The following is a 21533-nucleotide window of genomic DNA, read 5'->3' on the forward strand; positions in this document are numbered from 1 at the left end:
ATTTGGGGGTTTAAAGGGGTCTAAGGGGGGGATTTGGGGTCTTAAAGGGGTCTAAGGGGGGATTTGGGGTTTAAAGGGGGGGGGGATTTGGGGTTTAAAGGGGTCTAAGGGGGGGATTTGGGGTCAAAGGGGGGATTTGGGGGTTTAAAGGGGGGGGGATTTGGGGGTTTAAAGGGGGGGGGGATTTGGGGTCTTAAAGGGGTCTAAGGGGGGGATTTGGGGTCTTAAGGGGGGGGGATTTGGGGTCTTAAAGGGGGGGATTTGGGGTCTTAAAGGGGTCTAAGGGGGGATTTGGGGTCTTAAGGGGGGATTTGGGGGTCTAAGGGGGGATTTGGGGTCTTAAAGGGGTCTAAGGGGGGATTTGGGGGTTTAAAGGGGTCTAAGGGGGGATTTGGGGTCTTAAAGGGGTCTAAGGGGGGATTTGGGGGTCCCAAAAGGGGGGATTTGGGGTAAAGGGGTTAAGGGGGATTTGGGGGTTTCTAAGGGGGGATTTGGGGTCTTAAAAGGGGGGATTTGGGGGTTTAAAGGGGTCTAAGGGGGGGATTTGGGGTCTTAAAGGGGTCTAAGGGGGGGATTTTGGGTCTTAAAGGGGTCTAAGGGGGGGATTTGGGGTCTTAAAGGGGTCTAAGGGGGGGATTTGGGGGTTTAAAGGGGTCTGAGTGGGGGATTTGGTTTCTTAAAGGGGTCTAAGGGGGGGATTTGGGGCTTTAAAGGGGTCTAAGGGGGGAATTGGGGGTTTAAAGGGGTCTAAGGGGGGGATTTGGGGTCTTAAAGGGGTCTAAGGGGGGGATTTGGGGTCTTAAAGGGGTTTAAGGGGGGGATTTGGGGTCTTAAAGGGGTCTAAGGGGGGGATTTGGGGGTTTAAAGGGGTCTAAGGGGGGGATTTGGGGTCTTAAAGGGGTCTAAGGGGGGTTGTATGGGGACACTTGGTGTTAATGGGGGTCAATGGAGATCAATGGGGTCAATGGGGATCAGTGGGTGTCACTGGGGCTCAATGGGGCTCAATGGGGGTCAGTGGGGCTCAATGGGGCTCTATGGATGTCGGGTGTCAGTGGTGCTCAATGGGTGTCAATGGGGATCAGTGGGGTTCAGTGGGGCTCAATGGGTATCAGTGGGGTCAATGGGGTTCAATGGGGTCAATGGATGTCATTGGGGATCAATGGGTGTCAATGGGGCTCAATGGGGCTCTATGGATGTCAGTGGGGGGTCAATGGGTGTCAGTGGGGATCAGTCAATGGCAATGAGGGTCAATGGGGATCAATGGAGGTCAGTGGGGTTCAATGGGTGTCAGTGGGGCTCAATGGGTATCAGTGGGGTCAATGGGGATCAATGGGGCTCAATGGGTGTCAATGGGGATCAATGGAGGTCAATAGGTGTCAATGGGGCTCAATGGGTGCTCAATGGGGGTCAATGGAGGTCAATGGGGCTCAATGGGTGTCAATGGGGATCAATGGAGGTCAATGGGGGTCAATGGGGCTCAATGGGTGTCAATGGGGATCAATGGAGGTCAATGGGGGTCAATGGGGCTCAATGGGTGTCAATGGGGATCAATGGAGGTCAATAGGTGTCAATGGGGCTCAATGGGTGTCAATGGGGATCAATGGAGGTCAATAGGTGTCAATGGGGCTCAATGGGTCTCAATGGGGGTCAATGGGTGCTCAATGGAGGTCAATGGGGATCAATGGAGGTCAGTTGGGCTCAATGGGTCTCAATGGGAGTCAATGGGGCTCAATGGGTGCTCAATGGAGGTCAATGGGGATCAATGGAGGTCAATGGGGGTCAATGGGTGTCAATGGGGCTCAATGGGGGGGCTTCACTGTGGGGCCGTGGGTCCCCCCCCGACGCTGCCCCCCGACAGGGTCCGGCTCCGCCCCCTTTCCCCCTCCCCGGACGTGGAGCTCGAGACCGAGGCCGTGCGGGAGCGCGAGAGCCGCGTCATAGCCGAGGCCGCCACTGAAAGGGGGCGTGGCCAGGCCTTAGGACACGCCCCCCCTGTCCCCTATGGGCCAATGGGGATGGAGGGAGTCTGCCCCAAGCCACGCCCCCCCCCCCCCCGGCACCCATTGTGGTCAATGGGAGCCAGCCTTTCTCTTCTAAGCCACGCCCCCCTCCTCATTGGCCACGCCCCCCATAGCGCCATCACCCAATTGGCCACGCCCCCCATAGCACCAACACCCAATGGGGTTAATGGGAGCCAAGCCACGCCCCACCCTCATTGGCCACGCCTCCCATAGCGCCAACACCCAATGGGGTCAATGGGAGCCAAGCCACGCCCCTAACCCATTGGCCACGCCTCCCATAGCACCAACACTCAATGAGAGCCAAGCCACGCCCCTAACCCATTGGCCACGCCCCCCATAGCGCCAACACCCAATGGGAGCCAGAGCAAGCCACGCCCACAGCTCCTAACCAATGCCCTTATACGGTAAGACACTCCCCCAATTGGCCACGCCCCCATAGCATGAGCAGCCAATAGGGTTGATGGGAACCAAGCCACGCCCCCTTCCCATTGGCCATGCCCCCATAACACCGACACCCAATGGGAGCCAGCCCTCCGCCCCTAAGAAACACCCCCTTTCCATAGGCCACGCCCCCCCCGTAGCAACACCCAATAGGGTTGATGGGAACCAAGCCACGCCCTCATAGCGCCAGCACCCAATGGGGTTAATGGGAGCCAAGCCACGCCCCCCTTCCCATAGGCCACGCCCCCATAGCACCAGCATCCAATGGGAGCCAGATGAAGTCACGCCCACAGTTCTTATTCCGTGCCCTTATATGGTAAGCCACGCCCCCTCCGCATAGGCCACGCCCCCGTAGCGTCACCATCCAATGGGGTTAATGGGAGCCAGCCCAGGCCACGCCCCCAGCGCCTAACCCATGCCCTTATATGCGTAAACCACGCCCCTTTCCCATAGGCCATGCCCCCATAGCACCAGCACCCAATGGGGTTAAGGGGCCCCAGCCCAGGCCACGCCCCCGGCGCCTAACCCATGCCCTTATATGGTAAGCCACGCCCCCTTAGCACAAACACACCGGAGTCAATGGTGTTAATAAGCAGCCATTGGAAACCAAACCACGCCCCCTTGTTAAGCCACGCCCCCCCTCTTCCACCACCAGCCAATGGGGTTAAAGGAGCCGGCCCCTCCCTAAGCCACGCCCACCCCTCCCTAAGCCACGCCCCCCTCGTCCAACCCATAGGGGTTAATGGGAAGTTCATTAAAGGGCTATGGGGTGAGGGGTAATTAATAAGGGGTGGGGTTAATTAGGGAGGTGGGGGCTCATTAATATTCATGGGGGGTCATTAATATTCATGAGGGGCGGGGACTCACTGTAGCCCATTCCCTGCACGAAGTACTTGAAGGCTTCGGTCAGCCTGGCTGGCTATTGGTGGAGAGGGGAGGGGGCGTGGCCGTGACGTAGCCACGCCCCCTCTGTTGGCTCCCATTCATTCCTATTGGCCTCCATTGATCCCCATTGCTCCCCATTGATCCCCATTGCTCCCCATTGACCCCATTGATCCCCATTCAGCCCCATTGATTCCCATTGACCCCATCGATCCCCATTGATTCCCATTGATCCCCACTGACCCCATTCAACCCCATAGATCCCATTGATCCCCATTGACCCCATTGATCCCTTTGACCCCCATTCAGCCCCATTGACCCCATTGATCCTCATTAACCCCATTGATCCCTTTGACCCCCATTCAGCCCCATTGACCCCATTGCTCCCCATTGACCCCATTGAGCCCCATTGACCCCATTCAACCCAATTGATCCCCATTCATCCCCATTGACCCCACTGCTCCCCATTGATCCCATTCACCCCCATTGATCCCCATTCAACCCCATTGACTCCATTCAACCCCATAGATCCCATTGATCCCCATTGACCCCCATTGAACCCCGTTCAGCCCCATTGATTCCCATTCATCCCCATTGACCTCTATTCACCCCCATTGACCCCCATTCAGCCCCATTGACCCCATTGCTCCCCATTGACCCCCATTCACCCCCAATGACCCCATTCATCCCCATTGACCCCTGTGCACCCCATTGATCCCCCTTCACCCCCATTGATCCCCATTCAACCAAATTGACTCCATTCAACCCCATAGATCCCATTGATCCCCATTGAACCCCGTTCAGCCCCATTGATTCCCATTCATCCCCATTGACCCCTATTCACCCCCATTGACCCCCATTCAATCCCCATTGAGCACATTCAACCCCATAGGTCCCATTGATCCCCATTGACCCCATTGATCCCTTTGACCCCCATTCAGCCCCATTTACCCCATTGCTCCCCATTGACCCCATTGACCCCATTCAACCCAATTGATCCCCATTCATCCCCATTGATCCCCATTCAACCCCATTGACTCCATTCAACCCCGTAGATCCCATTGATCCCCATTGACCCCATTGATCCCTTTGACCCCCATTCAGTCCCATTGACCCCATTGCTCCCCATTGACCCCATTGAGCCCCATTGACCCCATTCAACCCAATTGATCCCCATTCATCCCCATTAACCCCACTGCTCCCCATTGATTCCCATTCATGCCCATTGACCCCATTGCTCCCCATTGACCCCTATTCACCCCCATTGACCCCCATTCATCCCCATTGACCCCATTCAACCCCCATAGATCCCATTGACCCCCATTCATCCCCATTGCTCCCCATTGACCCCATTGATCCCTATTGACCCCATTCACCCCCATTGTCCCCATTGACCCCATTCATCCCCATTGCCCCCCATTGATCCCTATTGACCCCATTGACCCCCACTGACCCCATTCACCCCCCTTGACCCCAATGCCCCCACGTGACCTCTGACCCCACGTGACCTCCCCCCCCCCCCCCCCCATTTACCTGCGTGATCTGGGGCTGGCCCCCTCCGTCCGCCATCTGTAAAAAGGGGTCAAAGGTCACATGGGGGGGGGGGCGTGGCCAGGCAAGGTCACGTGGTCCGGGGGTCAAAGGTCACCTTGAGGAAGGAGGTCTGGGTTGGGTCCAGCTTGGCGTTGCACTCCACCTGCAGGGGGGGGCCAATAGCGGTCACATGACTCCCATTCATCCCCATTGAGCCCCATTGAACCCCATTGAGCCCCATTGAACCCCATTGTTCCCTATTGACCCCATTGAGCCCCATTGATCCCCATTCACCCCCATTCACCCCCATTGATCCCCATTGACCCCATTGATCCCCATTGACCCCATTGATCCCCTTTGACCCCATTGATCCCCGTTGACCCCATTGATCCCCATTCATCTCCATTGACCCCCATTGATCCCCATTGACACCCATTGACCCCACTGATCCCCATAGATCCCATTAAACCCCATTCATCCCCATTGACCCCATTGATCCCCATTGATCCCCATTCACCCCCATTGATCCCCATTGACCCCATTCATCCCCATTGACCCCCATTGATCCCCATTGACCCCCATTGATCCCATTGATCCCCATTGATCCCCATTGATCCCCATTCACCCCCATTGACCCCATTGATCCCCATTGATCCCCATTGATCCCCATTGACCCCATTAATCCCCATTGACCCCATTTACCCCCATTGACCCCATTGAGCCCCATTGATCCCTATTGACCCCCATTGACCCCATTCATCCCCATTCGATCCCCATTGACCCCATTCAATCCCATAGATCCCATTGATCCCATTGATCCCCATTGATCCCCATTGACCCCATTGATCCCATTCAACCCCATTGATCCCCATTGATTCCCATTGACCCCATTGATCCCATTCAACCCCATTGACCCTATTGATCCCCATTGATCCCCATTGACCCCATTCATCCCCATTGACCCCATTTACCCCCATTGACCCCATTGAGCCCCATTGATCCCTATTGACCCCCATTGACCCCATTCATCCCCATTCGATCCCCATTGACCCCATTCAATCCCATAGATCCCATTGATCCCCATTGATCCCCATTGACCCCATTGATCCCATTCAACCCCATTGATCCCCATTGATTCCCATTGACCCCATTGATCCCATTCAACCCCATTGATCCCCATTGATCCCCGTTGCTCCCCATTGATGATTGGGGGGTGTGGGTCACGTGACTCACCACCGCGTCCACGTGGGGGGCATCATCCCCGACGACCAATAGGACAGGGCACCTGAGGAAGGGGGGCGTGGCCTGAGGTCACGTGATGCTGGAGAGGGGGGTGTGGCCACGTGGTTGTGGTGGGGGGTGTGGTCACGTGGTGATGACGTCACTCACCGCAGGCTCCCGGCCCCGCTGCGCTGCAGCCCCAGGTCCCCGCGGCTGTCACGTGACCAGGGAGGGGGCGGGGCTCAGGTGAGGCCACGCCCCCCCCCCACCTCCTCCCCGAGCCCTATGGCGCCCCCTGACGCCCATTAGAGCTCCATAGGGACCCCATAGAGACCCCATAGAGACCCCATAGCGCCCCATAGGGACCCCATAGAGACCCATAGGGACCCATAGTGACCCACAGGGACCCCTTAGAGACCCATAGGGACCCATAGAGACCCACAGGGACCCCATAGAGACCCATAGGGACCCATAGAGACCCATAGGGACCCCATAGAGACCCATAGGGACCCATAGAGACACATAGGGACCCCATAGAGACCCATAGGGACCCATAGAGACCCACAGGGACCCCATAGAGACCCATAGGGACCCATAGAGACCCATAGGGACCCCATAGAGACCCATAGGGACCCATAGAGACACATAGGGACCCCATAGAGACCCATAGGGACCCATAGAGACACATAGGGACCCATAGAGACCCACAGGGACCCCATAGAGACCCATAGGAACCCATAGAGACCCACAGGGACCCCATAGAGACCCATAGGAACCCCATACAGACCCATAGGAACCCATAGAGCCCATTAGGGATGCCATAGAGACCCATAGGGACCCCATAGAGACCCCATAGCGCCCCATAGGGACGCCATAGAGACCCACAGGGACCCCATAGAGACCCCATAGCACCCCATATAGACCCCATAAAGACCCATAGGGACCCCATAGAGACCCACAGGGACCCCATAGAGACCCCATAGAGACCCATAGAGACCCCATACAGACCCATAGGGACTCATAGAGCCCCATAGAGACCTCATAAGGACCCCATAGGGACCCATAGAGACCATAGAACCCCATAGAGACCCCATAGAACCCCATAGAGACCCCATAGGGACCCATACAGACCATAGAGGCCATTAGAGACCCCATAGATACCCCATAAGGACCCCATAGGGACCCACAGAGACCCCATAGAGCCCCCATAGAGACCCATAGGGACCCATAGAGACCCATAGAGACCCCATAGAGCCCCACAGAGACCCATAGAGACCCCATAGAGCCCCATAGAGACCCCATAGAGACCCCATAGAGACCCATAGAGACCCCATAGAGCCCCATAGAGCCCCATAGAGACCCCATAGAGACCCCATAGAGCCCCATAGAGACCCATAGAGACCCATAGAGCCCCCATAGAGCCCCATAGAGACCCCATATTGCCCCATAGCCGGTACCTGCTGTACATGGCCCATAAGTGGGCGCTGTTGGTGCCGGCCTCAAGGCGCTGCCGGAGGTGATGCACATAGGGGGGGGCGGCCGCCAGCTCTGCCTGCCCCATAGAGACCCATAGAGACCCATAGGGACCCATAGAGACCCATAGAGACCCATAGGGACCCATAGAGACCCATAGAGACCCCATAGAGACCCATAGGGACCCATAGAGACCCATAGAGACCCATAGGAACCCCATAGAGACCCATAGGGACCCATAGAGACCCCATAGGGAACCATAGAGACCCATAGAGACCCATAGAGACCCCATAGAGACCCATAGGGACCCATAGAGACCCATAGAGACCCATAGGGACCCATAGAGACCCATAGAGACCCCATAGAGACCCATAGGGACCCATAGGGACCCCATAGGGACCCCACAGAAACCCATAGGGACCCATACAGACCACATAGAGACCAATAGGGACCCCCCCAGGGACCCATAAGTGCCCCATAGAGTCCCATAGGTGCCCCATAGAGCCCCATAGCGCCCCATAGAGGGGCCCACCTGGGTGAAGAGGTGGCCCAGGATCATCTCAGTGGTGGACGTCGTCAGACCCGAGAGCTGCGGACCCATAAGTGCCCCATAAGTGACCCATAGGAACCCCATAGAGACCCCATAGAGACCCCATTGAGAGCCATAGAGACCCATAGAGACCCATAGAGACCCATAGAGACCCCATAGAGACCCATTGAGAGCCATAGAGACCCATAGAGACCCATAGAGACCCATAGAGACCCCATAGAGACCCATGGAGACCTCATAGAGACCCCATTGAGACCCATAGAGACCCCATAGAGACCCATGGAGACCTCATAGAGACCCCATTGAGACCCATAGAGACCCATAGAGACCCCATAGAGACCCATAGAGACCCATAGAGACCCCATAGAGACCCATAGAGACCTCATGAGACCCCATAGAGACCCATAGAGAGCCCACAGAAACCCCATAGAGACCCCATAGAGACCCATAGAGACCCATAGAGACCCCATAGAGACCCATAGGGACCCCATAGCTGCCCCATAGCTGCCCCACAGGTCCTACCTTGTGTGCTGCCCAGTCCATCCAGCCCTTGGCCTTGGGGTCGATGTTGACCAGCACCAGCCCCTCCACTAAGTCTGGGTGCAGCAGCTGTGGGGCAGCCCCATAGAGACCCATAGAGACCCATAACCCTGCCCCATAGCGCCCCATAACCAGCCCCAATAGCGCCCTATAGCGCCGCATAACTCAGTCCCATAACCCAGCCCCATTGCACCCCATAACCCAGCCCCATAGCGCCCCATAACCCAGCCCCATACCGCCCCATAGCACCCAAAAACCCAGCCCCATAGCGCCCCATAGCACCCCATAACCCAGCCCCATAGTGCCCCATAGTACCCCATAACCCAGCCCCATAGCACCCCATAGCACCCCATAACCCAGCCCCATAGCACCCCATAGCACCCCATAACCATCCCCATAGCGCCCCATAACCCAGCCCCATAGTGCCTCGTAGCATCCCATAACCATCCCCATAGCACCCCATAGCCCAGCCCCATATTGCCCCATAACTAGCCCCATAGTACCCCATAACCCAGCCCCATAGCGCCCCATAGCACCCCATAACCCAGCCCCATAGCGCCCCGTAGCACCCCATAACCCAGCCCCATAGTACCCTGTAGCCCAGTCCCATAGTGCCCCATAGCACCCCAAAACCCAGCCCCATAGCGCCCCATAACCAACCCCATAGCGTCCAATAGCACCCGTAACCCAGTCCCATAGCGCCCCATAGCACCCCATAACCCAGCCCCATAGCACCCCATAAGCCAGCCCCATATCGCCCCATAACTAGCCCCATAGCACCCCATAACCAAGCCCCATAGCGCCCCATAGTAGCCCGTAACCCAACCCCATAGCAGCCCATAACCAGCCCCATAGCACCCCATAACCAACCCCATAGTGCGCAACAGCACCCCGTAACCCAGCCCCATAGTACCCCATAACCCAGTCCTATAGCACCCCATAAGCCAGCCCCATAGCGCCCCATAACCAACCCCATAGCACCCAATAGCACCCCAAAACCCAGCCCAATAGCACCCCATAACCCAGCCCCATAGCACCCCGTAACCCAGTCCCATAGCACCCCATAGCACCCCATAAGCCAGCCCCATAGAGCCCCATAAGCAACCCCATAGCACCCAATAGCACCCTATAACCCAGCCCCATAGTGCCCCAAAACCCAGTCCCATAGCACCCCATAAGCCAGCCCCATAACCCAGCCCCATAGCGCCCCACACCTCACCCCAAACTTGGCCAAGATGAAGGCTCCGGCTCCAACCCCGATGCCGACGATGCTGTTGATGCTGATTGGACGAGAAGGGTCACGTGGGGTCTGTTGTCCCCGCCCCCCCCCCCATCACCCGCTATGGGGCAGAGCCCCCTCGCTATGGGGCAGGGACTCACTGGAGGGGCTGGAGGATGCCCGGCAGCATCGAGGCCAATTGCTCCATGGATGGGTACTGGTACCTGCGGCAATGGGGGGCAATGGGGGCTATGGGGCACAATGGGGCAATGGGGGCTATGGGGCGCAATGGGGTAATGGGGGGCAATGGGGTAATGGGGGCTATGGGGCACAATGGTGGCTATGGGGCACAATGGTGGCTATGGGGCACAATGGTGGCTATGGTTCACAAAGGGGGCTATGGGGCACAATGGTGGCTATGGGGCACAATGGTGGCTATGGGGCACAATGGGGTCTATGGGGCACAATGGTGGCTATGGGGCACAATGGGGTAATGGGGGGCAATGGGGGCTATGGGGCACAATGGGGTAATGGGGGCAATGGGGGCTATGGGGCACAATGGGGTAATGGGGGCAATGGGGGCTATGGGGCGCAATGGGGTAATGGGGGGCAATGGGGTAATGGGGGCTATGGGGCACAATGGGGTAATGGGGGGCAATGGGGGCTATGGGGCCCAATGGGGTAATGGGGGGCAATGGGGGCTATGGGGCACAATGGGGTAATGGGGGGCAATGGGGTAATGGGAGGCAATGAGGGCTATGGGGGCTATGGGCACAATGGGGTAATGGGGGGCAATGGGGGGCAATGGGGGCTATGGGGCACGATGGGGTAATGGGGGCAATGGGGGCTATGGGGCACAATGGGGTAATGGGGGGCAATGGGGGCTATGGGGCACAATGGGGTAATGGGGGGCAATGGGGGCTATGGGGCACAATGGGGAAATGGGGGCAATGGGGGCTATGGGGCACAATGGGGTAATGGGGGCAATGGGGGCTATGGGGCACAATGGGGTAATGGGGGGCAATGGGGGCAATGGGGTAATGGGGGGCAATGGGGCAATGGGGGCTATGGGGCACAATGGGGTAATGGGGGGCAATGGGGCACAATGGCGTAATGGGGGGCAATAGGGGCTATGGGGGCTATGGGGCACAATGGGGCAATGGGGGCAATGGGGGCTATGGGGCACAATGGGGTAATGGGGGGCAATAGGGGCTATGGGGCACAATGGGGTAATGGGGGGCAATGGGGGCTATGGGGCACAATGGGGTAATGGGGGGCAATGGGGGCTATGGGGCACAATGGGGTAATGGGGGGCAATGGGGCAATGGGGGCTATGGGGCACAATGGGGGAATGGGGGGCAATGGGGCAATGGGGGCTATGGGGGGCAATGGGGGCTATGGGGCACAATGGGGTAATGGGGGCAATGGGGCAATGGGGGCAATGGGGCACAATGGCGTAATGGGGGGCAATGGGGGCTATGGGGCACAATGGGGTAATGGGGGGCAATGGGGTAATGGGGGCTATGGGGTAATGGGGGCTATGGGGTAATGGGGGCAATAGGGGCTATGGGGCACAATGGGGTAATGGGGGCTGTGGGGCACAATGGGGGACAGTGGGGGCTATGGGGCACAATGGGGTAATGGGGGGCAATAGGGGCTATGGGGCACAATGGGGTAATGGGGGCTGTGGGGCACAATGGGGGACAGTGGGGGCTATGGGGCACAATGGGTCAGTGGGGGTCTATGTGTCCCCTATGGGTCAATGGGGACTAATGGGGTCAATGGGTCCCAATGGGGGGAAGTGGGTCCTGTGGGTCAATGGGGTCCTCTATGGGTCAGTGGGTGTCAATGTGGTCTCAATGGGGGGCAATGGCGTCCATGGGTCCCAGTGGGGTCTATGGGCATCAATGGGGTCAATGAGGCCCCATAGGGATCAATGGGGTGCCAATAGAGATCAATGAGGCCCCATAGGGATCAATGGGGGTCAATGGGCTCCCATAGGGATCAATGGGGTCCCAATAGGGGTCAATGGGCTCCCATAGGTATCAATGGGGTCCCAATAGGGGTCAATGGGGTCCCATAGGGATCAATGGGGGTTAATGGCTCCTATAGGGATCAATGGGGCTCAAATGGGTGTCAATGGGGCTCAATGGGGTCATTGGTTGTCAATGGGGGTCAATGGGTGTCAATGGAGCTCAATGGGGCTCAATGGGTGTCAATGGGGCTTAATGGGGGTCAATGGGACTCAGTGGGGCTCAATGGGTGTCAATGGGGATCAATGGAGTCGCATAGGAATCAATGGGGCTCAATGGGGTCAATGGGGCTCAATAGGGTCAATGGGGCTCAATGGGGGTCAATGGAGCTCAATGGGTGTCAATAGGGCTCAATGGGGTCAATAGGGTCAATGGGGTCAATAGGGCTCAATGGGGCTCAATGGGTGTCATTGGGGCTCAGTGGGGTCAATGGAGCTCAATGGGTGTCAATGGGGCTTAATGGGGGTCAGTGGGGGTCAGTGGGGCTCAATGGGGTCAATGGGGCTCAGTGGGGCTCAATGGGTGTCAATAGGGTCAATGGGTGTCAATGGGGCTCAATGGACTCGCATAGGAATCAATGGGGCTCAATGGGGCTCAATGGGTGTCAATAGGGCTCAATGGGTGTCAATGGCGCTCAATGGGGTCAATGGGGCTCAATGGGTGTCAATAGGGCTCAATGGGGCTCAATGGGTCTCAATGGGTCTCAATGGGGCTCAATGGGTGTCAATAGGGCTCAATGGGCTCAATGGGGCTCAATGGGTGTCAATAGACCTCAATGGGTGTCAATAGGGCTCAATGGGCTCAATGGGGCTCAATGGGTGTCAATAGGGCTCAATGGGCTCAATGGGGTCAATGGGGCTCAATGGGTGTCAATAGACCTCAATGGGTGTCAATAGGGCTCAATGGGCTCAATGGGGCTCAATGGGTGTCAATAGGGCTCAATGGGGCTCAATGGTGTCAATAGGGCTCAATGGGTGTCAATAGGGCTCAATGGGCTCAATGGGGCTCAATGGGTGTCAGTAGGGCTCAATGGGGTCAATAGGGTCAATGGGTGTCAATAGGGCTCAATGGGGCTCAATGGTGTCAATAGGGCTCAATGGGCTCAATGGGGCTCAATGGGTGTCAATAGGGCTCAATGGAGCTCAGTGGGGCTCAATGGTGTCAATAGGGTCAATGGGTGTCAATAGGGCTCAATGGGGCTCAATGGGTGTCAATAGGGCTCAATAGGGCTCAATGGGGCTCAATGGTGTCAATAGGGTCAATGGGTGTCAATAGGGCTCAATGGGGCTCAATGGGTGTCAATAGGGCTCAATAGGGCTCAATGGGGCTCAATGGGTGTCAATGGGTCTCAATGGGGCTCCATGGGTCGCCGTGGGGCACGCACCCGGGGGGGTAGGGCGCCGCCCCCGCCTCCATTCCCGGCGGCTCCAGGTGCAGCACCAGGAAGCTCCGGAGCAGGTCCCGCATCTCCTCGTGCGCGAAGAGCGGCCCGAAGCACGAGGAGCCTGGGGGAAGGGGGCGGATGTGGGGCGCTATGGGGCGCTAGGGGGGGGGTCAATGGGGGGCAATGGGGGTCAATGGGAGTCAAGGGGGGGCAATGGGGGCAATGGGGGTCAAGGGGAGTCAATGGGGGGCAATGGGGGTCAATGGGAGTCAATGGGGGTCAATAGGAGTCAATGGGAGTCAATGGGTCAATGGGGGTCAATGGGAGTCAATGGGGGTCAATGGGAGTCACTGGGTGTCAATGGGGGTCAATGGGAGTCAATGGGGGTCAATGGAAGTCAATGGGGGTCAATGGGAGTCAATGGGGGTCAATGGAAGTCAATGGGGGTCAATGGGAGTCAATGGGGGTCAATGGGAGTCAATTGGAGTCAATGGGGATCAATGGGGGTCAATGGGAGTCAATGGGGGTCAATGAGTGTCAGTGGGGGTCAGTGGGGTCAGTGGGGCACAGTGGGGGTCAATGGAAGTCAATGGGGGTCAATGGGAGTCAATGGGGGTCAATGAGTGTCAGTGGGGGTCAATGGGGCATAGTGCGTCCTGATAGAGTCAGTGGGGCCTATGGGGCACAATGGGGGTCAGTGGGGGCCAAGAGGTCAATGGGATCTATGGGTTCTTATGGGGTCTCTATAGGTCGCTATGGGTCTCTATGGGTCCGTATGGGGTCTCTATGGTGTCTCTGTGGGTCCCTATGGATCTCTATGTGTCTCTATGGGTCCCTATGGGTCTCTATGGGATCCCTACAGGGTCACTGTGGGTCCCTATGGGGTCTCTATGGGTCTCTATGGGTCTCTATGGTGTCTCTATGGGTCCCAATGGAATCTCTATGGGGACCATACGGGGTCTCTATGGGTCCCTATGGGTCCCTATGGATCTCTATGGGTCCCTATGGGTCCATATGGGGTTTCTATGGGTCTCTATGGGGTCCCTACAGGGTCTCCATGGGTCCCTATGGGGTCTCTAGGGGGTCTCCAGGGGTCCCTATGGGTCCATATGGGTCCCTATGGGGTGTCTATGGGTCCCTACGGGGTCCCTATGGGTCTCTGTGGGGTCTCTATGGGTCTATGAGATCTCTATAGGTCTCTATGGGATCTCTGTGGGAACTCCTTGGGTCCCTATGGATCTCTATGGGTCTCTATGGGTCCCTACAGGGTCTCTATGGATTTCTATGGGTCCCTATGGGGTCTCTATGGGTCTCTATGGGTCCCTACAGGGTCTCTATGGATTTCTATGGGTCTCTATGGGGTCTCTATGGGTCCCTATGGGGTCTCTATGGGTCTCTATGGGTCTCTATGGGGTCTCTATGGGTCTCTATGGGTCTCTATGGGTCCCTATGGGTCCCGCACTCACTCGTGTGCCCCACATCGGGGAAGGTGAGGATCGCCGGGCGCCCGGGCCGGGGGGTCCCCACCATAGACACGGACACGGGCCCATAGGGGGTCTCCAACAGCGCCCCCTGCTGGTGGGGAGGAATTAAAGGGGGGGGATGAAATGGGGCAGGAACGGCCCCAAAACCGCCCCAAATGGCCCCAAAAATCACCCAGAACGGTAAAAAACACCCAAAAAAGGCAAAAAATCGACCCAAAATCCCTGAAAATCGCCCCAAAATCACCCAGAATGGTAAAAAACACCCAAAAAGGGCAAAAAATCGACCCAAAATCCCTGAAAATCACCCCAAAATCACCCAGAATGGTAAAAAACCCCCAAAAAGGGAAAAAAATCGACCCGAAATCACTGAAAATCGCCCCAAAATCACCCAGAATGGTAAAAAACACCCAAAAAGGGCAAAAAATCGACCCAAAATCCCTGAAAATCACCCCAAAATCACCCAGAATGGTAAAAAACACCCAAAAAGGGCAAAAAATCGACCCAAAATCCATGAAAATCGCCCCAAAATCACCCAGAATGGTAAAAAACACCCAAAAAGGGAAAAAATCGACCCAAAATCCCTAAAAATCACCCCCAAATCACCCAGAATGGTAAAAAACACCCAAAAAGGGCAAAAAATCGACCCAAAATCCATGAAAATCGCCCCAAAATCACCCAGAATGGTAAAAAACACCCAAAAAAGGCAAAAAATCGACCCGAAATCCATGAAAATAGCCCCAAAATCACCCAGAATGGTAAAAAACACCCAAAAATTGCAAAAAATCGACCCAAAATCCATGAAAATCGCCCCAAAATCACCCAGAATGGTAAAAAACACCCAAAAAAGGCAAAAAATCGACCCGAAATCCATGAAAATAGCCCCAAAATCCCCCAGAATGGTAAAAAACACCCAAAAAAGGCAAAAAATCGACCCGAAATCCATGAAAATCGCCCCAAAATCACCCAGAATGGTAAAAAACACCCAAAAATTGCAAAAAATCGACCCAAAATCCCTGAAAATCACCCCAAAATCACCCAGAATGGTAAAAAACACCCAAAAAGGGCAAAAAATCGACCCAAAATCCCTGAAAATCACCCCAAAATCACCCAGAATGGTAAAAAACACCCAAAAAGGGAAAAAAATCGACCCGAAATCACTGAAAATCGCCCCAAAATCACCCAGAATGGTAAAAAACACCCAAAAAGGGCAAAAAATCGACCCAAAATCCATGAAAATCGCCCCAAAATACACCAGAATGGTAAAAAACACCCAAAAAGGGCAAAAAAATCGACCCAAAATCCCTGAAAATCGACCCAAAATCACCCAGAATGGTAAAAAACACCCAAAAAGGGAAAAAAATCGACCCGAAATCACTGAAAATCGCCCCAAAATCACCCAGAATGGTAAAAAACACCCAAAAAGGGCAAAAAATCGACCCGAAATCCCTGAAAATCGCCCCAAAATACACCAGAATGGTAAAAAACACCCAAAAAGGGCAAAAAATCGACCCGAAATCCCTGAAAATCGCCCCAAAATCACCCAGAATGGTAAAAAACCCCCAAAAAGGACAAAAAATCGACCCAAAATCATCCAGAATGGTAAAAAACACCCAAAAAAGGCAAAAAATCGACCCGAAATCCATGAAAATAGCCCCAAAATCACCCAGAATGGTAAAAAACACCCAAAAATTGCAAAAAATCGACCCAAAATCCCTGAAAATCACCCCAAAATCCCCCAGAATGGTAAAAAACACCCAAAAAGGGAAAAAATCGACCCAAAATCCCTGAAAATCGCCCCAAAATCCCCCAGAACGGTAAAAAACACCCAAAAAGGGCAAAAAATCGACCCAAAATCCCTGAAAATCACCCCAAAATCACCCAGAATGGTAAAAAACCCTCAAAAAAGGCAAAAAATCGACCCAAAATCCCTGAAAATCGCCCCAAAATCATCCAGAATGGTAAAAAACACCCAAAAAAGGCAAAAAATCGACCCAAAACACCCAAAATCACAGCAAATCGCCCCAAAAATGCAATAAATCACCGCAAAACCGAAGAGAAATGTATCAAAAGGGCAAAAACCACCCCAAAAATGGCGAAAAACACCCAAAATCCGTTAAAATCAACTCAGAATCGCTCAAAACACCAAAAAAAATCCCAAAACAACTTAAAATTCACTCAAAACGCCGAAAAACACCAAAAAATTGTAAAAAACACCCCAAATCCCTGAAAATCGCCACAAAATCACTCAAAACGCCAAAAAACACCCAAAATAACTGAAAATTCAAGCCAAAATTACTCAAAATGCAAAAAATACCACCAAAAATGGTGAAAAACAACCAAAATTCCTGAAAATCACCCCAAAAATCACTCAAAACGCCCAAAAATGGCGAAAAACACCCTAAATCCCTAAAAATCACCCCAAACTTACCCAAAATGCCAAAAACCCCACAAAAATGGTAAAAAACCACTGAAAATCACCCCAAAATCACCCCAAACGCTAAAAATCACACAAAAAATGGTAAAAAACACCCCAAACCACCCTAAAAACGCCCAAAACACCCCCAAAACGCCCCAAACGCCCCCAAAACGCCTTTGGTTGCCCTCAAAACGCTTCCCAACGCCTCAAACCCCGCCCCTTTCCCCCCTAAGCCCCTCCCCTTCCGCCGGAAACGCCCCTTTTCTGCCCCGAAATCGCCTTTTTTCGCCCCAAAACGCCCCTGAAACGCCTTTTCTACCCCAAAAACGCTCCTTTTGACCCCTAAAACCCCATTTTTCACCCCAAAAACCCCCGTTTCGCCCCCAAAACGCCCATTTCCACCTTAAAACGCCGTTTTCCTCCCTTAAGACGCCCATTTCCCCCCCAAAAACGCTCATTTCCACCTTAAAACGCTGGTTTTAACCCAAAACGGCCGATTTCCACCTTAAAACGATGTTTTCACCCCCAAAACGCCGTTTTCACCCCCAAAACGCCCATTTCCACCTTAAAACGCCCATTTCCCCCCAAAAACGCTCATTTCCACCTTAAAACGCTGGTTTTAACCCAAAACGGCCGATTTCCACCTTAAAACGATGTTTTCACCCCCAAAACGCCGTTTTCAGCCCCAAAACGCCCATTTCCACCTTAAAACACCCATTTCCCCCCAAAAAACGCTCATTTCCACCTTAAAACCTTGTTTTCCTCCCTTAAAACGCCCATTTCCCCCAAAAAACGCCCATTTCCACCTTAAAACACCGTTTTCCTCCCTTAAAACGCCCATTTCCCCCCAAAAACGCCCATTTCCACCTTAAAACGCCGTTTTCCTCCCTTAAAACGCCCATTTCCCCCCAAAAACGCCCATTTCCACCTTAAAACGCCGTTTTCCTCCCTTAAAACGCCCATTTCCCCCCAAAAACGCCCATTTCCACCTTAAAACGCCATTTTCCTCACTTAAAACGCCCATTTCCCCCCCAAAAACGCTCATTTCCACCTTAAAACGATGTTTCCCCCCCAAAACGCTGCTTCCACCCAAAAAAAGCCATTTTCACCCCCAAAATAGTCGTTTTCACCCCCAAACCCCTCCATTTTGACCCCAAAAACGCCGTTTCCCTCCCCAAAACCACCATTTCCCCCAAAAAACGTTATTTTCACCCCAAAAACGCCGTTTCCGCCCCCAAAAACGTCATTTCCGCCCCCAAAACCACCATTTCCCCCCCTAAAAACGCCGTTTTCACCCCAAAACCACCATTTCCGCCCCAAAAACGTCATTTCCGCCCCAAAAACCACCATTTCCCCCCAAAAAACGCCGTTTTCACCCCAAAACCACCGTTTTCCTCCCAAAAACGTCATTTCCGCCCCAAAAACCACCATTTCCCCCCCAAAAACGCCGTTTTCACCCCAAAACTGCCGTTTCCGCCCCAAAAACGTCATTTCCGCCCCAAAAACGCCGTTTTCACCCCAAAACTGCCGTTTCCGCCCCAAAAACGTCATTTCCGCCCCCAAACAACGGCGTTTTCACCCTAAAACCACCGTTTTCCTCCCAGAAACGTCATTTCCGCCCCCAAAACCACCATTTCCCCCCCAAAAAACGCCGTTTTCACCCCAAAACCACCATTTCCGCCCCAAAAACGTCATTTCCGCCCCCAAAACCACCATTTCCCACCCAAAAAACACCGTTTTCTCCCCAAAACCACCGTTTTCCTCCCAAAAACGTCATTTCCGCCCCAAAAACCACCATTTCCCCCCCCAAAAACGCCGTTTTCACCCCAAAACTGCCGTTTCCGCCCCCAAAACGTCATTTCCGCCCCCAAAACCACCATTTCCCCCCCAAAAAGCCGTTTTCACCCCAAAACTGCCGTTTCCGCCCCCAAAAACGTCATTTCCGCCCCACAAACGCCGTTTCCCCTCCCAAAACCACCATTTTCACCCCAAAACCACCATTTCCCCCCCTAAAAACGCCGTTTTCACCCCAAAACCACCGTTTCCCCCCCAAAAACGTCATTTCCGCCCCCAAACCACCTCCTTTTCACCCCAAAAACGCCGTTTCCCCCCCTAAAACGCCTTTTTCACCCCAAAAACACCGTTTCCCCCCCAAACCCACCATATTTCCCCCCCAAAACGTCATTTCCTGTCCCAATCCCACCATTTTTTCCCCCAAAACGTCATTTCCTGTCCCAATCCCACCATTTCCCCCCCCTAAGACGTCATTTCCGGCCCCCAAAACCCCCCTTTTTCACCCCAAACCCCCCCCCCCCCCTTTACCTTGCCCTCCATGGGGGGGGGCGCGGCCTCATTGAGCTCCATCATTGAGCGCTATGGGGCGGGGGGGGGGGGGTTATTATGGGATGGAGGGGGGGGGATGCCCCCCCCCCCCCCCCCCCCCCCCCCCCCCCCATATGACCCCACGTGACCCGGTGGGGGGGTGACCCCCATGGCCGGTACCTGCCACCTTCAGGTGCCTTTGGCCCTCTGAGGCCCCGCCCCCTCCGTAGGCCCCGCCCACTGGGCCCGCAAAGGCTCATGGGAGGGGCTATAAATACCCCCTCCCTTTGCCATATATGGTAAAGGGAAAAGGGGGGGGTGGGGGTGGAACGGACCAATCAGGGGTGGCGGTTTAGGTAAGGCTTTAATCAATGGGGGGGGGGGGGGAATGGCGTGGGAACGGCGAGGGGATCACGTGGGAATGACGTCAGAATGACGTCAGAATGACATGGGAAGAACATGGGAATGTCATAGGAAGAACATGGGAAGGACATGGGAAGAACATGGGATTCTCATGGGAATGACACGGGAATAACATGGGAGTAACATGGGAATGACATGGGAAGAACATGGGAAGAACATGGGAATGGCACGGGAAGAATGTGGGAATGTCATAGGAATGACATGGGAAGGACATGGGAAGGACATGGGAAGGACATGGGATTCTCATAGGGAATAACATGGGAATGACATGGGAATAACATGGGAAGAACATGGAAATGGCATGGGAATGGCATGGGAAGAACATGGGAATGTGGGATTCTCATGGGAACAACATGGGAATGCCATGGGAATGACACAGGAATAACATGGGAAAGACATGGGAATGACATGGGAATAACATGGGAGTAACATGGGAAGAACATGGGAATGGCACGGGAAGAATGTGGGAATGTCATAGGAATGACATGGGAATGGCATGGGAAGAACATGGGAATGACATGGGAGTAACATGGGAATGACATGGGAGTAACATGGGAAGAACATGGGAATGTCATAGGAAGAACATGGGACTCTCATGGGAATGACATGGGAATGACACGGGAATGACATGGGAATGTCATGGGAAGGACATGGGAATGTCACAGGAATAACACTGGATCCTCACGGGAAGTACATGGGATTGTCATGGCAACAATGGGCTTCTCAGGGGAAGAACATGGGAGTAACATGGGAAGAACATGGGAATGGCAAGGGAAGAACATGGAATCAACATGGGATCAACATGGGAATGACATGGGAATAACGGGCTTCTCAGGGGAAGAACATGGGAATGACATGGGAATGGCATGGGAAGAACATGGAATCAACATGGGATCAACATGGGAATGCCATGGGAAGAACATGGGAATGACATAGGAATGGCACGGGAAGAACATGGGAATGGCATAGAAATGGCATAGAAATGACACAGGAATGACATGGGAAGAACATGGAATCAACATGGGATTAACATGGGATCAACATGGGAAAAACATAGGAACAACATGGGATAGAAACCATTGAGCCCCATCAATTACATAGAATCAACATGGGAATAACATGGGATAGAAACCATTGAGCCCCATGAACTACATGGAATCAACATGGGATCAACATGGGAAGAACATGGGATAGAAACCATTGAGTCCTATCAACTACATGGAATCAACATGGGATTAACATGGGATCAAAACCATTGAGCCCCATCACCTACATGGAATTAACATGGGAATAACATGGGATAGAAACCATTGAGCCCCATCACCTACATGGAATCAACATGGGATTAACATGGGATAGAAACCATTGAGCCCCATCACCTACATGGAATCAACATGGGAATAACATGGGATAGAAACCATTGAGCCCCATCACCTACATGGAATCAACATGGGAATAACATGGGATAGAAACCATTGAGCCCCATCACCTACATGGAATTAACATGGGAATAACATGGGATAGAAACCATTGAGCCCCATCACCTACATGGAATCATCATGGGATTAACATGGGATCAACATGGGAAGAA

The 21533-nt window shown here is 54.1% G+C and overlaps 1 protein-coding gene across 1 annotated transcript; it reads right to left on the minus strand.

Moving 5' to 3' along the window:
* Window positions 1-1813: 1813 nt before the first annotated feature.
* On the minus strand, window positions 1814-19566 carry LOC130598655 (protein NDRG2-like). Its single transcript, XM_057408300.1, has 14 exons — window positions 19520-19566; window positions 14764-14869; window positions 13298-13418; window positions 10042-10104; window positions 9881-9941; window positions 8644-8730; window positions 8104-8160; window positions 7556-7650; window positions 6267-6311; window positions 6111-6162; window positions 4993-5040; window positions 4878-4913; window positions 3330-3381; window positions 1814-1953 (listed from the first exon to the last, which is right to left on the minus strand). Exons 1-14 carry the CDS (start codon window positions 19562-19564, stop codon window positions 1814-1816), a joined length of 1008 nt encoding a protein of 335 aa, XP_057264283.1. The 5' UTR covers window positions 19565-19566.
* Window positions 19567-21533: the final 1967 nt, after the last annotated feature.

Source organism: Pezoporus wallicus, unplaced genomic scaffold, assembly GCF_028554395.1.
Source record: "Pezoporus wallicus isolate ANWC-B61680 ecotype Strahan unplaced genomic scaffold, APGP_CSIRO_Pwel_v1 contig_10300, whole genome shotgun sequence".
Taxonomy (NCBI): Eukaryota; Metazoa; Chordata; class Aves; order Psittaciformes; family Psittacidae; genus Pezoporus; species Pezoporus wallicus.

Coding starts and splice junctions, on each gene's coding strand:
- LOC130598655 (XM_057408300.1), bottom strand. CDS start 19,564: ATGATGGAGCTCAATGAGGCCGCGCCCCCCCCCATGGAGGGCAAG. Junction 9,942..10,041: donor GGCATCCTCCAGCCCCTCCA/GTGAGTCCCTGC, acceptor TCGTCCAATCAG/CATCAACAGCATCGTCGGCA. Junction 7,651..8,103: donor TGGGCCACCTCTTCACCCAG/GTGGGCCCCTCT, acceptor TCTATGGGGCAG/GCAGAGCTGGCGGCCGCCCC.